Source organism: Taurulus bubalis (assembly GCF_910589615.1).
Source record: "Taurulus bubalis genome assembly, chromosome: 16".
NCBI lineage: Eukaryota > Metazoa > Chordata > Actinopteri > Perciformes > Cottidae > Taurulus > Taurulus bubalis.
This window is the reverse complement of record NC_136604.1, coordinates 9,865,210-9,887,823: the sequence shown is the minus strand read 5'-3', so window position 1 is coordinate 9,887,823 and position 22,614 is coordinate 9,865,210. Positions and strand designations below refer to the sequence as shown.

Genomic DNA, 22,614 nt, shown 5'->3' with positions numbered 1-22,614 from the left:
CGGAGTCCGGGTACAGGGAGCACGAGATGGAGAGGGGAAAAGAAAGATGGGAGAGAAAAAAACTGAGTGGTGGGTAAAAAGTAAGAGCTAAGAGTAAGAGTAAGTTCTCGAAAAAAAGAGAAAATGCTGCCATGCTTTCAGAGTTTTTAGTGAGACAGATGACACCGCAGGCTGGAGGATTGGAGAGGGGGAGTGAAGGACAGCGATGACATAGGGAAAGAGACAAATAGAGAGACGGGGAAAGGAAAGAGAGGCAGAGACAGAGAAGGATGATTCAATGAGTTTGGAGGCTTTACGCCTCCCTCAGCAGTAACTTCTATAAAAGATGAACCAGGTTTGATGGCGGAACATAATAAATGCTGAAACGCTTGAAAATAATGCATATATGATTTGTAACAAGACACCATGTACATGGATTTCCATTTACACCATCTGAAAAATGAATTTCAGAAATTCTTTTTGAGACATTTTCCATAAAATATGTAAGGTTTATAAGGACTGTAGAGAACCGTGACGGATGAATCCTGAGGCCTTTAATAAACAGAAATGTGTTCTTGGGCACTTAGAACTATAAAAGGTTTCACTGGGTGTCATCTTCCGATTCAGTTGCCTGTCAGCTTGATTTATTCAACACTTTGACCAACTCTTTTTATAGACTTGTGAAGAACTTGTGTCATAAAACAATTTCAGCCCGTTAAGTTAATTAAATTTAATAGCGTAGGATGTACATCATTTTTGTGGTCAGGTGGTCTTCCACCAACAATGCCAGAAGCAAAAACACAGATTTAGCTTCACAATGATGTTACTCTGTTTATAAAACTATTTGGATTTAGCAATGCTCATTCATCTTGACAATACTTAACAGTATTTCAAATTAACACTTGACATTGTGTGTGGTAATCTTTGTATTTTAAACGCCTTCTTTCGACATTACTCAAACTCAGCAAGTCAATCAAGGGCCTCTTCATTCATTTGGGTACCTCTGTGATCTCCAATGGGCTATTTAGCTCTTTGTGTTTTTCTTTCGGTCTGGAGACACACACACACACACACACACACACACACACACACACACACACACACACACACACACACACACGGAGGTTGATTTGTGAAAGATGTGATTGGCGGTGTCGCTACCTGATCCATACATCCCCTCTGTTCAGAGAGTGTACATCGGAGATATGCAATTTCATGTTAAATTAACTTTGTTTAACAAAGAAATAAGGAACTTAAGACACTAGAATATCCATCGGCTTTTTAACACATGTGCACTGTAGATTTGAACATTTTCAGAGCTTTTAATTTACTGAGCAAACTGAAAACTTAAAAAAAGTTCAGTTGTGATTTTGGAGTAATGGATGAAAAAATAAATACTTTTTGAGACAATTTAGGTCAACTATAATACATCCATATATATTTGTAATAATGACAGTGGGATATTTGTTTTCTCAAACAATCCTTCCATTGTTAGAAAGTTGCTGCAGAGCTGTCAAGCAGCTATCATTCATAATAGGATTCAGGAGATTTCCACACATACTAAGAATGACAGCTCAACAATTGAATAGGATGATATGGAATTATTATACATGACTGTGTGCTTTTTAATATGAAAAGATTAATGCCAAGATGAGACATCCCCCATTTGAAAATTGTGACACCTTTCTCCACAAGAGCATTAACAGTATGAAATCTGAAATGGCAGTGAAAAGCCCATTATTAAGGATCATGCTATGCAAATGCTGAGCAAAAGGAAAGAGTGAAGGAACTAAGGAAGGAATGAATGCAGCCTTCCAATTTTACAGTCTATTTTAAACCAACAACAAATACGTGTGTTAAACTACTGCATGCCTTTTCCTAATAAAAGCTTAAAGAGTGTGATGAAGATAGAAAAAAGCGCAGTCTAATCGTTTAGTTGGCCCCTTTTTTCTATCTTCATCTTATATCTTCAACTAAAGCGGAGTACACGATTATTCACTGCTTGATGAGAGTAGTTTGGGCAGAGCACACTTCCCTTTATTGTTGATGATAACACAGCACTACATAACAAGAGGCCAGTCAATGCAATAATGCAAGTCCTACAATAAGCACCCACAGTTCTGGCCTCTTCCGCATATCATCCTCCACAATTCAATAAGAGGAACAGCAGGGGTTGAGATGACAAACTCTATTCCAGACAAATTCCCTTTGAGTCTCGAGTCGACTCCCTGTGGCGAAGCAAGGCAGAAGCACCAGCAACATATAATTTACCTTTTTTTTTACTCTGGTACTGGTCTAACGAAACAACTTAAAAGTAATAATAACTAGAGCATCGCTAACAGAGGGACAAAAAGATCTGAACTTTGAGGTCTTCGTGTTATAAGCACAGCATTTCCTGATTCTCCAAGTAAGATAATATCTCTAAACTGATCTAAAGAGGATACTTTAGGCCAATGCCCTTTTTTTTTAATGCATAAGAGGAATGCGTACAATATCTGTGGTGCAAGTTAAGATCTCAATTTTAAAACTTCAATAGTGGAAAGGCTTAATTTAGACCTAAGTACCTAAACACAGTACGACTCTACAGTATTTTTGAAGGAATAATGGCCAAAGTTCACCTCTGCAGATTACAGCAGGGAAAGCATTTAGGGTAGTTGGCTTTATACTCAGCTCCATTTCTGCACCAATAATCACCTTGATTTGTGATTACATGACCACTTAACACTGTCAGATCCAAAATGTTTCTCCCCAACTCTACAATTTGGTAAAGCTGACAAACTGACGTGGGCACGGTCCGCTTTATGTTTCCAAAATGCATTGGGTGTCTAATTGGCTCCTAAGGGACTGCCGGAGCAGTAAAAGGTACAATTCAAGACTGAACTGTACAAGAGCAAGAAAAGGTGTGTTCCTGTGTAAGCTGCTCCGGTCTTGTTGATGCAGAAGTAACCGGGATAAAGTGAAAGTGTGCAGGGCACACACACACACACACACGCACACGCACACACGCACACACACACACACACACACACACACACACACACACACACACACACACACACACACACACACACACACTTTACACGTGCACATCCCCCAGAAACCACTTTTGATTGGTAGCTGGTTGGTGATGGTGTAATTATAAGTAATTATGATTGATTTACGAAAGCATTAATGAAGGGAAAAATGACTAAGTGGCAGCAGAAGGTGATTCTGAGGGTGAGCGAGAGCGGGAAAAAGGGAGCTGCCCGATAATGTAACGGCGGTTCAAAGCATAAGATCATCTGGCAGCTGTGAAGATCAGTGAATACACTCACAACTGTGTTGCTAATGATCTTAGCTTCTCATGGAGATCAAACATTATGGACTCAGAGCAACAGACCATTAATGTCTCTCTGGATTTATTACACAACACAACACAGACAATCAAACATGCACATGCACCACTCTCCCTGAAGGTAAAAGCGGTGCTGAGAATTGGCTTAGTGGTGCCTTCATGTTCTTTGTGAACAACAATGATCTGTGTTCAATATGGCCACAAAGCAGCTCCATGAAGCCATGGTGAAACTGGTCTAATACTGGTGCAGTCTCTTGGACCTAAAAAACATATAATGAAGACAGTATATGCTGCCTGATACGATAATTTACTGATCACTGATTGGTGCAAGGAAATACCCAGATTATACTGGTGTTGAAAGTACAGTATGAAAGTAAATGTATTGGGATAATGTTTACTAAATCATATGTGCCTAAACCACTGCTGGTTACCCTAAAATCCCCCCCAAAAATCCCAACATGATTTGATCAAAATAACGACTGAGGACATGCTCTCGCATCAATGCGTGCGTGCGTGAATACTATGATCCTCCTCTTAAATGTATTGTAGTTAAATATAAACATCCCTATGATAGAAATCAGCTGGGTGGGGATACAACTTAATGAGACTGGGTGAAACAAGATAATCATGTGGAGAAATACAATAGGCCTGTCCAACACAATTATCTCAGATTTGTGGATAGAATATCCATCCAAGAACGTTCGTCAAAAAGATGAAATTATTATTTTATTTTTAGCCTTTCAATTTCCCTGTATGTAATTGAATGAGCAGATAATGATAGCAGTCTCCCTGCTCACAAATAAACATGGGGATGTCAATTATAAGCCCTTAACCTCCACTTCACCAGTGTGCACGCTCTGGTGCTATTGTGTGCATGTTATTGCACAATATGCAACTCAAGTGTGTGTGTGTGTGTGTGTGTGTGTGTGTGTGTGTATGTGTGTGTGTGTGTGTGTGTGTGTGTGTGTGTGTGTGTGTGTGTGTGTGTGTGTGTGTGCGTGTGTGTGTCAACGTGGATAGCTCCTTGATGCGGTGATCAATGTTTCCCTGAGGCCCGGTTCAATAAACCATTAGATTCCCCCCTAAAGACAACCTGCCAACAGAACTTCATTAGACAGATGCACAACCATACAAAGACACACAGAAATACCACACAAACCTCTCACTAATTGCCCTGTGTCTACAGGCTACAGCCATCAGGATTGAATACGAACATGGGTTAGGCCTTTTCTGTAGACTCTACAGCAGTACATTTTATCTGACCTAACATGGGTGGACTCCGTCTTTCTGAACAAATCAGCTCCAAAGGACGTGATCAGACAAGATGGTACAAGGTCCAGTGTGTGCAGGCATTGCAAAAGCAGAAAGCTTTTTATTTCACTGACTTACTGTCGATGGTCATATTAAATAAATATATTGGGACTTCATTTTGGCAAATGCAATGCTTGGAAATGCAGCTGGTTGCCTTATCTTTGTGTACAGTGCTGTTTTTGTTTACTAGTACGTTCAACAGGTATGCAGTGATCATCCTCATGGCCTCGGCGTCACACTTAAGGTTACACCTTAACGTCATAGCATTTTTCTCAATGCACAAAGGGAAACTTGTTTATAATCTCAAAGGTCAGGAGATCATTGAGCTCTGTCGTACCATAACTCCTTATATCAAGGGGGCTACACTGGCTTTCCTGACCCTTTTCTTCTCCGTCTCACGCATTCCATCTCTCCCTCCGACCTCTTCTCTTATCTCTTCTTACAGCCACCCCTCTGCTCAGTATTAATTAAAACTTTGTGTGTGTGTGTGTGTGTGTGTTATTCTGTGTTTGTGTGTGTGCGCGCTTGTGTCTGCGCATCAGGCTTCAGTATTAATTAAATGTGTGAATGCTAATTGGTCGGATCAATAACAGGTCGTTAGGCCTCAGGGGCCGACAGCCAATAGGAAATCGTTATGTGACTGACATCACTGTCACTCTGCTAAAGCTCCACTGCACTGTGACACATGCACACACTGACACACACAGATTTGTACTGACACTCACACCGCTGTCATCTGAAGGATAGGTTCACCTCAAAGGTTGCCAGAGAGACCGACAGAGAGTTCAGAAATAAAAGAGAGACACAAGACATAACTGGCACAACTTACTGTATGTTCCTAAAACTAAATAAATATCCATTAAAAATAAAGCAAAAGAGAGAAACACACACAGAGAAAGAAAGAGAGAGAGAAATGTTTTCAAAAAAGAGTCCGATGTCATAGCTGTCATTGAACAGAACAGAGTAAATGAGTGTGTCCTCTCAGAAGACCTTTTTGTGCGGATCAATACCAGAGCACTCTTAGTATCTCTACCAACTACTTTGTCTTCAAAAATCAACTTTTGTCTTTCAATCCATCCTCTCCCTTTTGTCGAAGGCTTCTAGCTATAAGCCATTCTCAGTATAGTATTGAGTCAGATAGATACCAAAACAATGACCTTGACCTCAGGGAGACTATTGCTTGACAATAGAAGAGGAGAGGAGAGGAGAGGGTAGCACAGAAGGAATTTTACAGAACTGGTGGTTTACTTGATGGGATAAAGACATGATGCTCCAAAGCTGGCAGATGGTAAGGTCAATTTGCCATTTCAAACCCAAACAAACACTGACCATCATGCCCCATCTAACCTCCCTTGGGACCAATTTAAATTGCTTTTGTGTGAAACTGGGCTCTTCAAACTTCAACTACTTCTTCACCACCACAATTCTCTATTTACGTTGTCTGTTTGAAACGGGCATAAAGGTGTTTCGAGAAAACAAACACAGAAACACATTTAAAGATGGAAATCAGCTTTCTTCCAACTTTTCACTCAAGATGTTTCATCAAGAAAGTTGTTCAGCACGTTCGCCCTTCACATTCTTTTATTTATTTTTTAATCTTATGACCCCAAGGCCTCTCCTCCAGCTCTGTTCTCAATACTTGACGGTCTGCTGCTACTACTGCTAATGCTGCTGATCATTCCACCTGTTAGTTAGTATTATGGGTGTAATGGACATTGCTGTCTGTAGGGGGCACTAGCAGGGCTCTTACTGTTCCTATATCTCTAATACCTTGAGACAGACCTTTCGCTTGTCCTTAATCAAACTGACACCAAGTGGGCAGAAAGCAATGGAGGGCTATGCAAGGTTAATGCTGTTAAGTGGTGTATGAAACATTAACTGGTAACCCATGTACAGAACATTGCCTTTAGAGACAGTCATTGTCAATTTCTGTGTGTGTGTAGGTGTGTGTGTGTCTACAGTGACTGACAACTGTAGCCATACTCTGAGGTACACTGTGCATATTTTATATAAGCATACTTAGTTTGTCTTTAAGTGTGTGCACGTGTGATAACATATGTGTGTGTGTGTGTGTGTGTGTGTGTGTGTGTGTGTGTGTGTGTGTGTGTGTGTGTGTGTGTGTGTTGCTTGGTTGCACCAGCGAGGAGAGCTAGCTAGTTCGCTTTGTGTGTGTGGAACCAGCATGTGTGTAATATCTAAAAGCTGCGGTTACTGTGGCGTGACTTATTAAAGTCAACATCAAGCACCCCCCCCTCCAGAAAGCTGACTGACAGAAGCCGACACACATTAAAAAAAACACACACTCAAAATTCACCTTAACTGTGAAACCAACCAACCGAAACAAACGGAGCTGAGTAATCATCTGACTTATAATGGCAATGATTATACTTATAGTGTCTGAAAACCAGACAGAATGCAAATTGTGGAGTTAAAAATATTGTATGACTTTCCCATTAAATAAAGGATATGAAACTAACGGAAATAGATGGATCAATAGGTACCGAACCACAGACAACTGTCTTTCTTTCTTATTAATGTTACTCCAAATGATGGGTGCTTAAGAAAGTCCACACAGAAAATGTACAAGTTCAACCTCACACAACGGCTGAGACGATACATGGGCTGAAGTACACTTGAAGATATAAACAGCCGGCCTCTGTCCTGTCTCAGTCCTTTCAACTGCTTTCCATCCTGTTCCTTTTACTCTCTTCTTCCTTTATCATCTATTCCTCTGTCACCAGTCTTTGTTGAACATGCTGTACTACACTCATCGTACAACCATAACTCAAGTGTTCCCTCTTCACAAGACTAATATATTTCACTCAGCGCACATCATAGCATTGTGTTATTTTTTTTTTATTATTATTGTGTGTATTTGGGGGTGCAGTCTCTGGGGATTGAATTTGTAACAAAGTTGTGAAAAAACTTCAATAATCGAAACTATCTGTTGTGACAGGCAGAGACATCACAAGGCACAACTCTGTTGCTTATCTGCTGCAAAGTAAAGGAGTTATTTTAATGAAATTCACTTCTTTTTCTTCCACAGCTGACTGTATACGATCAGAATCTGGTGTTACGATACTATTCTCCCCAAAGATTTTAATATTGGCTTTGCAGTTGTATATACTATTTACTTTTACATCGGTATTGAATCAAAAATGCTCCGTGCACAAAGTTCCATTACTTTAAAAGCATTACAACGTATGAACAATGTTCAATCCTGTTAAAAAATATGTATTTTAGAGACTGGCTACAAAGTGTCATCCAGATATGCTCATTAAATAGACAAGATGTCAAGAATATCAAGTCAAAGTAGCAACATCCTACGATGGGTTGAATTCCTGTGTCGTGATGTAATCTAAAGTGAACATATGAAAACTTTCGTGAAACACAAATTCCTGACTGTATCAAAAGAGAGAAACTAAATCCAATGAATCAGTCGAGCAGTCGAACAGAGCTGAAGGTGCTGAGTTACTGCACTTCCCCTGTTGTATTACTGTTCTCCTTCCTAGTAGGCAGTATTTAAGATATTAAAAGCAGTGGGATAGTGAAATAACAAAATCTGCTGATAGAAAGCAGACCACAGGGGCTGCAGGATACAGCGCTGATAGTCATTTTTAACAATTAATTAGACGATTAAATATTGAGAGAGAACCCCAGGGAATGCCCTTAAATAGTGAAATCTGCTGATGAGAAGCAGCTTGAGGTGGTAAGAGATCATTCAGTTTCGGTCCCTTATCACATTTAATGGGTTGGTGTTACATTTGGAGAAGAACCTCTTTGATTGGCTGACAGTGTTGAGGGATACATTTTGTCTAAATTCTTCCTCCGAGTGCTGTCTGACCCACGGCATCAGAAACCGCCACGTCAGCATGACCCTGCTCATTTTCTGGTTATGCTAATCAGGTGACATTCCTTCCTGCTTGGCAGGAGAAGCTGATTGGATGGGCCGAGGTGGTGACCCTGAAGGGAGGCCGTTTGATTGGTTGGCTGATATAAAGCTGAATAATGGACTGACATTGGCCAGGAGGCTATATTATTATCAACTCACACACACACACACACACACACACACACACACACACACACACACACACACACACGCGCGCGCACACACACACACACACACACACACACACACACACACACACACACACACACACACACACACACACACAGTGATATTAACTATGTACCAGCACAGCCCATATTTTAGCCAGGTGGCCGGTGGTTGTCTGACAGATCTGAATATCAAATCAATATATCATTTGATGTAAATTCTATCCTGTCCTGGCACCGACAGGGTTCGGAAACCGATCTCTATAATTCCATCACAGGATTAAATAGCATTCAGATATGAGGCCAATATATAATGTGTTGGACTTCTTTTAGAGTCAAATTCCTATCTTGCCAATCTAGGCACTGGAAGACCTGACTTTACTCAGGCTGCTGATGTTTTTTTGGACGGTCTTTGATGTTAGACACGTATACCTTTCAAGGCAGCACAATATTCGGCAGTTCTTTATAAACTCTGTCATGGAATTGGTTGATTTCATCCAAGCATCACATTATTTTGTCATTTGCACGACTTTTGTGATGTGAGGCACCTATAGTGTCCTGCTTAGCCAGATGAAAAGATGTTTGGCAGGCATTTACTGTAATTACTTTATCCAGTATAAATTGTTTGGACAGTCATTGAAGGCCGGACACTAGGAGATTTGGCAGCTATTTTGTAGCATAAAATTATAGAATGATATATAATGATCCAGATAGTTACCACTTCTTTCTCTATAGCACTGAAAACCCATTCATTGTTTGCTACTTTATGTATTAAAGGGCCATGTCAGCATGACCCTGTGATAAATACTATTATCTACGGTATGTTGTCTATCCACAAAATGAAGGATCTTGGAGCCTTTGCCATATATGATTTCTCATTCAAAAATTAAATTAGATTACGATAATGCTAAATACATGAACACTTGAGAATGGTTTTTATTGTGCTTTGTTATTTAAATGAGATTGGGACCAACCTCAACAGAAAACAACAAGGCAATTCAATAAAGTAAAATATCTAAAAGAGCTTGTTTGATGAGATATATGAATGAGTCACAATTCTGTCAACAGGCTTGTGGTTTGTTAAAACATATGCAAACTACTGTGTTTTACAGTGGGTTGCAAATGCTGTATGGCCACAGATGTGAGCATCAAAAGTCACTGATTTAGAGGTGTATGAGTTACTGGTGGCTGCTGACATTTGTATTACTCATGTTTTTTCATTGCGTTTTGATGCTTTTGGGACATGATCCGTACTAACTAAAAAGTGGAAGATTGGTAGACGGAGAAATGAATTTAAAACCCAAATGTGCCTTCAAAAGTCTGCCTTACACACTCTGCTCTCCACACTGTGCTGTGTGTGATTGTTCTGATTGATGGCCCCACGTTAAATCTGACCTTGCTGCTGTTGGAATGGGGAGGAGCTGCATTCACACTGTAAATAATGAACACTCACACACAGCTTTAAAACAGCATTGATTCCTCCCATTCAACTAGAAAGCATGAAGCACATTACATTATAACCGGGAGTTCCTCCTCTCGTCTTCTTTCCGCTCCTATTCCTGACTCGCTTCTGCTGTCTCAGTGCAGGTTTGCTTCTCTCGTCTTTTTCTTCTCTTCTATATTCTCTTACGGTTCTCTTTCTTCCCTGCCTTCCTCTAATTGCTTTTCCTCGTCTTGCCCTCACTGCTTTTCCTTACTCCTTATATATAGTATGCAACCATCTCACTAGTTTTCCAAAATCTCACACACTTCTCACTTGCATGCGATACCGAATAAACACAGGAATACGTGCATATGACACAGGCACACACACACACACACACACACACACACACACACACACACACACACACACACACACTACCTAACTGGACAGTAAAAACACTGTTTTCCAGGGAAAAAGGTGACTTATTCCATTCTCATTCCTCATATACTGCATGAACGTAGCTACAGATGCAGAGTCCTCTTTGTCTGAGAATGAAGTACGAATGCAGTGGATTTCAATACCAGACCTTCAAACAGTGGTCTTGATTAATAACAAGATCAATGTGGAGTACAATGCTGGCACACAGGTTTACTTTTGTACTGGGTATATTGTGAGTGCTAAATGTACAGATTGTGTACAATCGATGGGGGGGCATGGGAGACAAATATAGATACAGAACAAAAAAAAGAAGAAAAGCTGTTAGCTCTATGAAAACTGTCCATCCATGCATTCAGTAGATGCTGCCATATTGTTACTGGAATCTCCTCTCCTGATCATTCAGTTTATTTCTTAAATGTTCAAGCACAACAGTAAGATCTGTAATTTGTTTTGCTTTCAATCTGTTTTTGTGGTTTACTTTTCCATCACATATAAAAAAAAATTGCAAAGGAAGGTATGTCAAATTAAAAACTAAAACTCGACAATCCTATGGAAACATGGAACAAAACAGTTATTCAAATTCCTGCTGATGATGACGTTGGAGTGGATTGGTCATCGTAAGTCAGCACGATCAAATATATTCAATGTGTTAAGCACACATCTACGAGGTTATTATATTAGAACAAGTGATAATAGTATGAGTTGATCACATCAGCTTTTAAAAAATGAGCTTTGTAAGACCCTGGAAATACTGGTGTCAAAAGGTTGGGACTCTCCAAGATGAGAACACTGGGCTTCCCAAGGAAAGAACATGCCTGAGGGGGAAAGCGTGGGACTGTTCGAGACTCCAACAAATTACACCATCAGTTCCAAGGAGGTGTTTAAAAATAAAGGAGGTGCCATGGCCCCAGACAGAGGAGCTATATACAACAATGTTTAAAACAGAATATTCAGTTAGCTTGCTCGGGTTATATTCTTTGCTCTATTGCATCGAACTCTGACCGTTTCCAGTGGTTTCCCCAAACATCTTTGGGACACTGTGGCAGCAAATTACAGAATATAGTGTTGGAGCAGTAGTTTAGACTCCATCAACAGGCACAGCCCGAGTCTTTTCACTCTTCCAGAGAAAGTTAAAGTAAAACTTTACCGGCTTACTGGTGGTGTCAAATGATGTGCTTTATACAAATTTAAAGTCCAATAATATCCACACAAAAGGACGTGTCATATTAAACAACTGGACAAAAGATAAGGATTATACTCCCATTACAAACTGAGACCACTAAGCTTCCCCTCCTGCTATGTTCTTAACACTTGCAATGACAAAATGTACAACACATACTGAAATGTTTGCAGTTGTGTCTGGAAATCTGAATATTATGAATGTATGTATATTATTTTTAATAATATCATATACTATATTATCACCTTCAAAATCCTATTAAAGTGCAGCTCCTTCAACCAACCTCCACTATGGGGGTCACCTTCTCTTTCCCAGGATGCCATTAACTGACCTAGATTCAATTGTTGAATTGAGGGATGGAGAGACAGACTGAATGATCAATGAAAGTAAGAAAGAAGACAGACAGACAGACAGACAGACAGATGGATGGATGGATGGATGATAGAGGAGTGGATATTATCAGTCCCCTCAGGTCTCTTTGATAAAGATCAGAGAAGCCACAGCCAGAACCTCAATCACATGCACACGCACGCGTGGACGCACAAACACACACAAACACTGTCGGGGAAATATACATCACTGAAGTATGCGCTCAGATGTAAGGACACACACACGCACGCACTTGACTTATACAATCAGATCATGTTCAAGTCAAAGAGACTAGAGTCAAAATCAATCAATCAAGCGCTGATAAGGGATCCGACACAGAGAAGGGTGGAATGCTCTTTTAATAGCCGCCTCTATGAACGCACACACTTTTCTAACTGGGATTCAGCCCCAACTGTTGGGTTTACTCTGGAACATTTCCCATCAGTTGCACAATCATTCAAACTGAACATTTCATGAAGTGTTTCCCCAGAGGATCTGGTTTCAGTGGCCATGCATGCAGCAGTCTGATCAGACTCATCACTGGGAGGATTGAATGTTGTTGGCTCGTGTTCACTGCCGTGGCTGGTAAATAGTGCCCGAGCCTGAAACATAATTGATGCAGTAGATGAAAAATATCGGATAGCTTTCACAACAAAAGATGCTTGTTTCCTGATCTATATGTGGAAAGAGATTAAACCCAGTTCTAACAATAACAGCACACTTCTTTTGTTTCATTTTACTCACGGTTCCTCCTTATTTTATAGGGTACTTGTCAAGACAAACATTTTAGAAGTGTGCTAATCCCTTCATTGCTGCTCATGTGTTTCCATGCAGTTGACAACAAAGTGATGATGAAACATATGGAAGTCAAAGATCAGTAAATCAAAAGATGAACACAACAATGTAGAAGTGAAAGCAAGACATATATTAGCTCCTTCCTAAAAAAATCTGAATAATTTTATATCAAGCTGGAAGCTGAGCAAATTGAGGAAATAAGTGAGTGGCCAGAAGGTCAGTGGATTGGCTGTAAACATCTGTGAGTAAGTAACTCTCCATGATATTGGGTGGAACTGATGGATAAATGCCCAGATGCAGAAGGGTCCATTGATGTAAGTGACATCTGGCCAGTGAGAGCTCCCAAAGTGTTTAACCTGCAGCCAGCAGCGAACTGTTTGTTTGCAAAAATACAATTTTCAAACCCCCCAAAAAGATGAAGGTTAAGGAGTAGACCGATCGAAAGAAGATAATTCATCCATTTATCTTATTTCATTTGGACCAATTCCACTCTCTCCATCCCTTCTCCAGTCAGAATTTATACCTCCAGTTGCTTTACGATTCACTATGCATCAACAAAAAGACTCCAGAATGCTAAACGCTGAGCTCAATTCAATTGTTTTCACTAAAATAGAAAATCTAAATCAACCAGGATTTATTTTGCCAATAAAACAGATTTGTGTCTGACTATGTCTGACTGTGATAGACTCTGTGGGAACCTGATGTTCCTGCTTTTGTTTGAAATGAAGAAATAAACACGAGTGTGTTGTGCACCTGAAACCATTTTCCATTGAATGTGTTTTCCGTTCTATATTTTGTTCATCTTTGTTCATGCCTTCTCTTGAGGAACTATGAAAACCCTCTGTGGTTAGTGTAAATGAAGGTATACAAGTGTATCCCTGCTAGTCACAAAAAAGAGAAAAACAAACAGATAATGTGAGTGCAGAGAAGAAGATGAAAAACAGCACAAGTGAAGAGAAGTTGGGGATGAGGAGAGTGAAGTGAAATCTCTGCTGGCTTGTTGGTCACATGGCAGCAATGTCCGAGGCTGAAGAACATGTTCTCCAGTCCATGTTCTGAGAGGCATAAATACATCTGGGAGCTGCGTGTCTGCTTCTGTATGGTATGCATCTCCATGTCTGTACATGATGTGCCTCTGGGCAACAAGAAAAACAACAACAAAATCGCATACAGCGCTTAATATAACTGCAATGCTTTATGTAACTTGTGTCATACAGTTGTTGTTCTCATATGAAAATGTCTAAAAGATGTACTTTCATATTGTCTATAGAGGAACATAAAACCTACTATCTCCAATCATTTACTATTTTTCTTTCAACGTTTTTGCTACTATTTTGTTTATTATGTACTTGAGTTTTTGTCTTTCAATACAGTCAAAAACACAAGTCAATAAAGGTAAAATCATATTCAAAAATACGAATAAGAGTAGATGATCACACCCTGGACACAAGCTGTTCCAACTCCTCCCCTCTGGTAGGCGCTACAGAGCACTGTACGCCAAAACCACCAGACACAGGAACTGCTTCTTTCCACTGGCCGTCGCTCCGATGAACAATTAATCAGACTCCTCCATCTGCACTACCTTGCACTATTTTGACTACTGTTGTCTTTAATTGTCTTTTTGTCTCTGTTGTTTTTAATGTCTTTTTTATATTTATCTTGTTTATTGTATATTGTGTATGAAGAGCTACGTGAAACCGGAGTCAAATTCCATGTATGTGTAATGACACATGGCCAATAAAGCTGATTCTGATGTATGCAGATGAACAAGGTCGTGCAGAGGAGGAGGAGTAATAGGAAACAAAAGGAATAATTCTTCAACAATGACCATGCTGAGGCAGTGTGTGTGTGTGTGTGTGTGTGTGTGTGTGTTTGTGTGTGTGTGTGTGTGTGAGAGTGTGTGTCTAAGGGCTCTGATAATCTATGATTCTGTCTCATCAGCATAATATCAAACTGCCTCTGACATCATGCTAAATAATACATTGTTCTCTTTCTCTCTCTGCATCTATACACACCGTATGGTATGTGCTGGTCTATGAATTAGTTATGACCCGACAGTCTTCAGAGGAAGAGGATAAAATGTTCAAGGATTACATCAAAGTGTATCCCACCAAGCAGGCAGGCTGAAAAGGATGGAGCCACACGACTATACCTTTGCCTTGCCAATTGCAAAATCCCCTCCTATTGAGCGATCGATGAATGAACCTTTTCCATGTATCTCTGTTCTATAATGTACTGATACAATGCGGCAATCCATTCATCCATCTGTCCATTTATACTTTCTCTTAAGAGCATCCAGCTCCAAAGTCTCAGCAGGTTGAGCAGAGCCGTCCTCCCCATCCACATCCTGCAGCTCCTCTTGGGCTTGTGAGTCCCGAGGCGTTCACAGGCCAGGTGAGCCCTCCAGCATCTTCTGGGTGTTCCTCAGGGCCCCTCCTGGTTTGACGTGCCGGGAATGTTATATAATATAATCCAATGTGAAGAACTCCGACCTCCTTTCTATATTTCTTAACTTCTCCCCCTCATCCTTCAGTTGAGTCACGCTGCAAAGTGAACACAGTTTGACTGTGATCTCGCTCTGTTTGTCATGACTGGGAGCTCATGACCAAAGCTGAGGGGTTGCATCATCAACGTTTTGATAAACCCAGAGTGTCGCCTTCGTTCCGTCGACAGAGACTGCATCACTTGTGATGCTGCAGAAATCTGCCTATTGTTTTTATGCTCCAATTGACGGTATCTTGAACAGGATCAATATTTGTATTAAAATCGCTAGAAATTGAATCAGATTAATACATACTTGCATTGGTAATGTATGCACAATTAAATTGCAATAGAAAATCTGGATTTGCATATGGGGGGGGAGCGTAGTCAGATCGGTAATGTGTAAGTATTGTGTGTGAGTAAATGGACTGTACAGCGATAGCAAGGTGCCAGGACTAGCATTCATACACAAATTGGTGTGTGTGTGTGTGTGTGTGTGTGTGTGTGTGTGTGTGTGTGTGTGTGTGTGTGAGAGATATGAAACCACTCATTTTAGAAGTTCCTATTGTGGTTAAAAATCTTATTTTGTACTTTCATCAATAATAGTGATGATTTATTCCAGTTATTGTCTAAAAATGTATTTTTGACAATGCTAATGCAATACCTGCAGAGATCTAACATCTGAATTGGCTCCAGGAGCAGATTAGGCAGGAGGATTACATGGAGTAAAGATGATTTGCCAAAAATTGTCCAAACCAGGGTGGATCATTCCTTCTGAAAAAAATATCCTCCTCTCTGAATGAATTCACAGCCAAGCCGCGTGTTTTGGACATTATGAATGCCGAATATAGAGACACAGACAGATCATCAGCATAATGTTGCATTTTTGTGAAAGCCAAGCGTGAGTACACACTCTCTGTCTCACACACGCGGAGGTAGTCAAACAGCTGAACGTATCGGAAACAAGGAACTCTTCATGAATCCCCTGGAGCAAATTCTTTCTGTGTTGCAACATACACACACACACACACACACACACACACACACACACACACACACACACACACACACAGACATATTACACGTGCCTATAGAGAAGCACACAGCATCAACATGGGCCAAGTAGGAAGTGGAAATTAGTGCCAGTGAACAAATCTGGGACAACTGCTTGGACGTACAAGTAGCACAAACACACACAGTTATGCACACTCAAATTCGGATGCAGCATGTGTGAAGACTTTCAGCAAAGCACTTTGCAATCAGTGATATTGTCATTATGCGGCACACCAGACACACGTATCAACACACTGAACAACCACCGACCATCCAACCTGCATTCAGACAAGCACAAAGGCCCTTAGAAGGATGCAGAGGGACACACAGAGAGACCGTTAAGCAGTCATTTTCAACAGCAACCAGCTGTGACCAACACTATGTGAGTGTTGTGTGTGTGTGCGTGTGTGTGTCTATGCATGCATATAAATGTGAACAAGCTGTCATCTGAAAGTTAGTGAACAGAACTCATTCAAACACATTCAATATACATTAAATATTACACCAGGGATAGTTATTTTCAACAGGCCTGAATAGGTTTGACTACTTTAACTGCCCAAAACTACATCTCAGACACTAACTGTTTGCCTCTCCCACTTTAATATATGCATTGCAGCAGAGTATTCAGATGTGTAACGATAACTATATGATTATAATGTGAATCAAAAGTATGGGTAATGACATTGCATTTTGTGAAACATAATGTTTAATGCGTGTGATCTACTGTGGTAAGTAAATGTCTCGCACTGTGTCCTTTTAAATGACATCTCAACACATCACAGAGGATGGCAAGGAGATAAATAATTGTTGTTTTGTTGATTTGCATTGTATCATGCGTGTGCCTCCGGTAGACAATTTTATGCTCCTCTGTTTTATGCTCCGGAACTAACTGCCTCATTGAGGACATCAAAGTTGTTCTAATCTAAATCTAATCTGAAATCGTTAATGCACACAGGACATGGTGCTGATACATAGTGAGTTCTAATTTTAACCATCACTTCAACCATTCATATCTCTTCTTTCATCTGTGAAAATGGTACCGTGATGTTTACGCAAGGCCTGAAGGCAGAGGGCAAAAGGGGACGCTATAGCTACCCCTGCAACGGGCCAAGTTCTCTCTGGAAGTATCACCCACATTATTTCTTTGTTAAAAATGTTAAATCTCTGTACTAACAAAAACATAGCAAATATGGATTTTTTTTTTTAAGTGAAATATTTATTTAATATTTTAAGTCCCATGTGTCAGAAAGAGAAGGTCTCTGTTTCAGCTGAAGTTAATCAATATGTGCAGTTGGTAAGATCTTTCCATCTAGATCTAGATTGTTGTTCTAAGACGTAAATACGACCACAAAACCCTGTTTCCGTCCCTCAGGCCTATAATGTCACGGCTCGAAGATGCTCTCATTCTGTGTCCTGCTCTGTCTATGCTTTTCCTTTCTCTCTTTGGATTTGACAGCCTGCCATGTTGAAAAGGAATGAACTTGTCACCCATTAGGAAGTCCTTTACTGCGCTGAGGGTAAAGGAGTCGGGGTGCTTGAGTTCAGAACATGGCAGCTTCCTTTGAAAACTTTCAAAATCTGAATGGCCTGACCAAAGAATTGAAAATAAATCATGTACGCCATGTCTGCAACATAAAAAAAAACTTTAATCCAAGTCCCATTATTCAGCCCCCATAAACGGATGCTGGTGAATGAACAGTTGTTGAATGACACTATTGTAAAGACTGTTAAATTAAAAGACAGTAAATAATGTCTTTATTGGAGAAACTGTAATTGCTGACCAATACTGAACATGGATAAAGATTTGAAAATATAAACTTACATTACTTACATTATAGTCTGTTAAAACCTATTCATCAAATACGAATACAGCTCACATATTTTAAATAGGGGGACTTAAAGTAAAGTCTGACCAAAAGAAACACATATAACCTTATGTTTGAAGGTTCAATGTGTGGTATTTAGGTTTCTCTAAGTAAAATGTGTCGAGCAAAAATCAACAGGGGTTGATCCGGGTAAACAACACACAGTGCACCTGCTCAATTACTTCTGCATTCAAAAGCAAGGGGTCTACCCAGGGAGCTCTGCTGTCTGAACGCCTTCTTTGTTTCTTACATGGCTCAAACCCACATTATGTGAGCTATGGACTGTTATCTGACATTTGGTAATTAGCTTGTTGTTGTTCATTTACATTGTTCTTTTTTCTCAACGATGTCAACGCTGAAAGACAGCCTACACATTCTCACGCACACAAACACAGATAGACGCTGACTGACCTTCGTAGTTGAGTTTGAAGCCATGTGCAGAGACAGCAAAGTCACTGGTCAACCTCAAAGAGAAGACGTTCCCCGTGCTGGTGACAGGTGTAGGAATCTGGAAACCTGTTAGCCTGTGGAAACACAAAGAAGAATGTGTTGACATTAAACACATTCAACTTACAAGAAAAACACACAATCCTTTTAGCTCTTCTTTACTGGTCAAGGAACACTGAACTATGGTCACCATATTAATGAATACACTCCTATCTCTGATATTTGCTCTTACCAGTACACTGTCTGGCTTAGAGCCACTGGGCCACATGATTAACTCTCCATTATTAGAAAACATAAAGATGGATGAAAGTCCCAACAAAATTTCAATGAACCAAGCCACAAGATCAAAGTGGACCAACAACAATGTGAGCCTTAGTTAGATAACTAGTAACATCAACACTAGGTGTGTGTACAAATAGGTAGACAAAAAAGCAGGAGTCGAGTAAGGAGGCAGGGCCGTGTGTACTTCACGTTTGAGTGTGACATCCAAAAATAAGCTTACACACTTCAGCTTTTAGATTCCCTAAATTAAATGAGGAAGAAGAGAGAAGGAGGAACGGAATGCCAGCTTTTATCTTTTTTAGGTATCGACAAATTTCATCCCTCCTCCTCTTCCTTTTACCTAACCCACTCGCACCGGCCCTTCCTCCAGCTTCAGGTCGCCTAACTTCTTGTTTGTCTTTCCTCCCTTACACTATTTCTCCACTTTATTTGTCTTGCTCTCTGCCCTCTTTTGCCTTTTTTACACAGAAATTCTGCAAGACGAAGCGTCATTACGCAGACTTTGCTTTTTTTACACTGAATCAAACACCACCGGCACAATGCTGCCCGCTGTGTGATTTTAGATAGCGTGCCAACATTCTGGAGGCAAAAGAGGTGTGAGACAACAGTGTCGGTGTCTAGTCTGTGTAATGTGGTCCAGCCACCATGGATATGGCTCTGTAATACCTCCACTGCTTATTGGCGGAGCAACAATGCTTCCCCGTTCCATGTCCGTACCTACAGACAAGCTATAGGCGGAATAACGGCGAAAAAGTCCTGCTTTGAACAGGCTGTGTGAAAAGAGGTTACTATGGCCAACCTAATGTTACCAACCTAAATATCTTCTTCCTCTCTCCACCTTTCTCTTTCCGTGGCATTCCTACAGCTAACTTCTTTCTTCTTTTTACCCTTATCTTCCTCATCACCCTTGTGTCACATCCTTTCCTTTTCATCTCCGTCCCGTAATTTTATACTCCCTGTCTATGTTTTTATGTTTTTCATTTCTCTTCTCTATACCACCTTTCTTTTATACCTACATTCACTTTCATCCCTGTATCCAACCTACAAAGACCTTCTCCCTCTGGCATCTATCTTTAAATATTCTCTCCCCTTCATCCCAGTCAGAGTACAGTCTGTGATACTTTTTAACATAGGATAACATAAATCTCTTGGATCCTTTCGTATTACTTGTGCTGCCTTGTTTATTTTTCTGGAACTGAGTCAATAGCTTTTCATTAGTTAGCCGTTAGTTCCGGATTGATCCTTATTCACTCCTCTGAACTGATTGTCCCACTCAATGTGCTTCCTGCCTTATCTTTCATAAAACAAAGGAAAAAATCACGAAAGGAATGTCAGAAAATACTTGAGATAGGAGACCAATTCAATGTTGTACAATATTTGTACATGTGAGTTGTTAAAAGGAACCTTTGACTGGCTAATGTGATTGTGGCAAGACATGTTATGTCTTTGTGTGACCTCTATCATTCACAAATCTTTAACATAAATGCATATCCAGTTAGTCTTTTTGAAATATTTTTAACATTTACAATCAATGCATTGACTGTCTATAATTCTATATACTTCGAACCCATCCTTGCACTCCTCTTTCTTCTCAATATGCCCTGATCGTTTTTTGTCTCCACTTTAAATTCATTAGAGTAAAACAACCACAGCCAACCGTTTCGAACCTGCCCTCTTTCAGACCTCTATCTGTTTGTCTTTCATCTTCTTCGTCTCTCTCCAACATTGCTTTTACCCTCCGGTCTTGTCCTTTATTTCTTTCACCATCTTACCTCCTCCTTTTCATATTGCATTAATTTCCTCCCTCTCCAAACTCCTTGGGGCCAATCTCATTTCTTATTTTTTACCCTTGCCCCTCAGAGCAGAGTTACAAGGGTTGGTGGTTGAAATCTTCCCCTATGAAATGGGACAACCCATCGAGACCTTGATAATTTATTAGTAGTCCTAGATGTGACAAGCCACTTCATGACAGAATAGCTGTGCTTCATCGGCTAGCTAGCCATGCTACTACCCGTGCTACTACCCGGCCAGAGGAGCGGTAGCACGTGCAGAAACTTTGATGCAGGACTGAAGATAAATCAGGGCTCTCAAGTGTCACGCATTGAGCGTGACTGTCACGCATTTCGGTCTAAAGTCACGCATATGAATTCCAGAGACAATGCAATGTACTTTAGTATCCACCACTTATATGCGTCCCTGTTAACCAGATCACAAATCCACTGGCATCTGTCTCACATTTCTCACATACAAGCAAATCACGGTGAGCCCTACTCTCGTCCAGAGGATGCTGGAAATGCAGCTGTTTGTTAACGCCACAAAAAGAAGAATGCACGATTCACTGACATTAATTAAAGTGACAATAGGTAATTAAGTTATGTGTTTGTGTTACTTTTAACACAAACACATTGATGAGCTGCATGAAAAGACCGACTTTTGCTCGTTTCCAAGGGAGACCTGCTGCTCACGCTTACCGAACACTGTCCTTACCCAAGTTGTGTTTGTCCAAAATGCACTCACCAATAAAAATAAAGGAAATGGCGGATTCTTTTGAAAGATTTTGTGCATTCATGTTAATGTAAGGAGCTTCTTGATAAAAACACAGCTAGATTAAAAAACAGCAAATATAGTGTTATGTAAATAAACCTAAAACCATTATCTTCGGCTTCCTCTCCAATATCTTATTTGTTATGCTTTACTCTTGCCGAAACACACACACACACACACACACACACACACACACACACACACACACACACACACACACACACACACACACACACACACACACTGCATACTCTATTTCCTGTGTTACAATTTATCTCTGGATTTATGTGTTTTGAGATTTATGAGGTAAAACCAAAATTATTTTACAGAAAGTGAAAGAAAGATGGAACAGATGGTGTCTGACATTCAAGGTCTTTTCCTGTGGGAGTGTGTGTGTGTGTGTGTGCGTGTGTGTGCATGTGTGTGTGTGCATGTGTGTGTGTGTGCGTGTGTGTGTGGTGTGTGGAGTGAAATCCCATTAGCAAGTGAATGAAGAACTAGCTAATATCAGCAGAGTGCTTTCTGCGCTCTCCCACACACACAAACAGAAGGGGCGTCACACAGGATCAGACACACAAACACAGATAGAGACACACCATTCTCTTTATTTTCTCCAAAAAAGCAACCATGCAGTCTGGCTAATGCGATTGTCAGACCCCCACCCCCTTCTGTTTCTCCGTCGCTCCTTTTCTCCTTCCATTTGTATCTGATAGTGTCTTTTTGCCAAGAGGAACATCTCTCTCTTTTTTTTCATTATTATTACTGACATGAAAAAAAGGACACACAGAGTTAAAAGAGATTAACTGAAAAAAAGAAGAAAAAAAAGAAAGACCGAAGGATGGACACGATGAGAGAAATGCTGCACAGTTATGGTTTTGTGTTGCGTTGAAAAATAATTTCTCGGATCAAATCATATCTGATGTGAACTGCATCGTTTAATCTCATCAGAGTCATCTGATACGGACATACAGACCATGTGCTGCGGGTAGAAATGCACGGAGCAGTGTGAGTGTCTGCCTGGTCGTAAAATTAACCAGTTTTATGAATAATC

At 40.3% G+C, this 22,614-nt stretch overlaps 1 protein-coding gene across 1 annotated transcript in view; it reads right to left on the bottom strand.

The window, feature by feature from the left end:
- Window positions 1-22,614, bottom strand: part of csmd3b (CUB and Sushi multiple domains 3b) — a gene marked incomplete at both ends in the record, with an annotated part of 320,436 nt that overhangs the window by 199,083 nt on the left and 98,739 nt on the right. Inside the window, one exon of the mRNA XM_079231867.1 lies at window positions 18,702-18,814. Coding sequence (XP_079087993.1) covers window positions 18,702-18,814 — 113 coding nt within the window. The remainder of the gene's footprint in view (window positions 1-18,701; window positions 18,815-22,614) is intronic.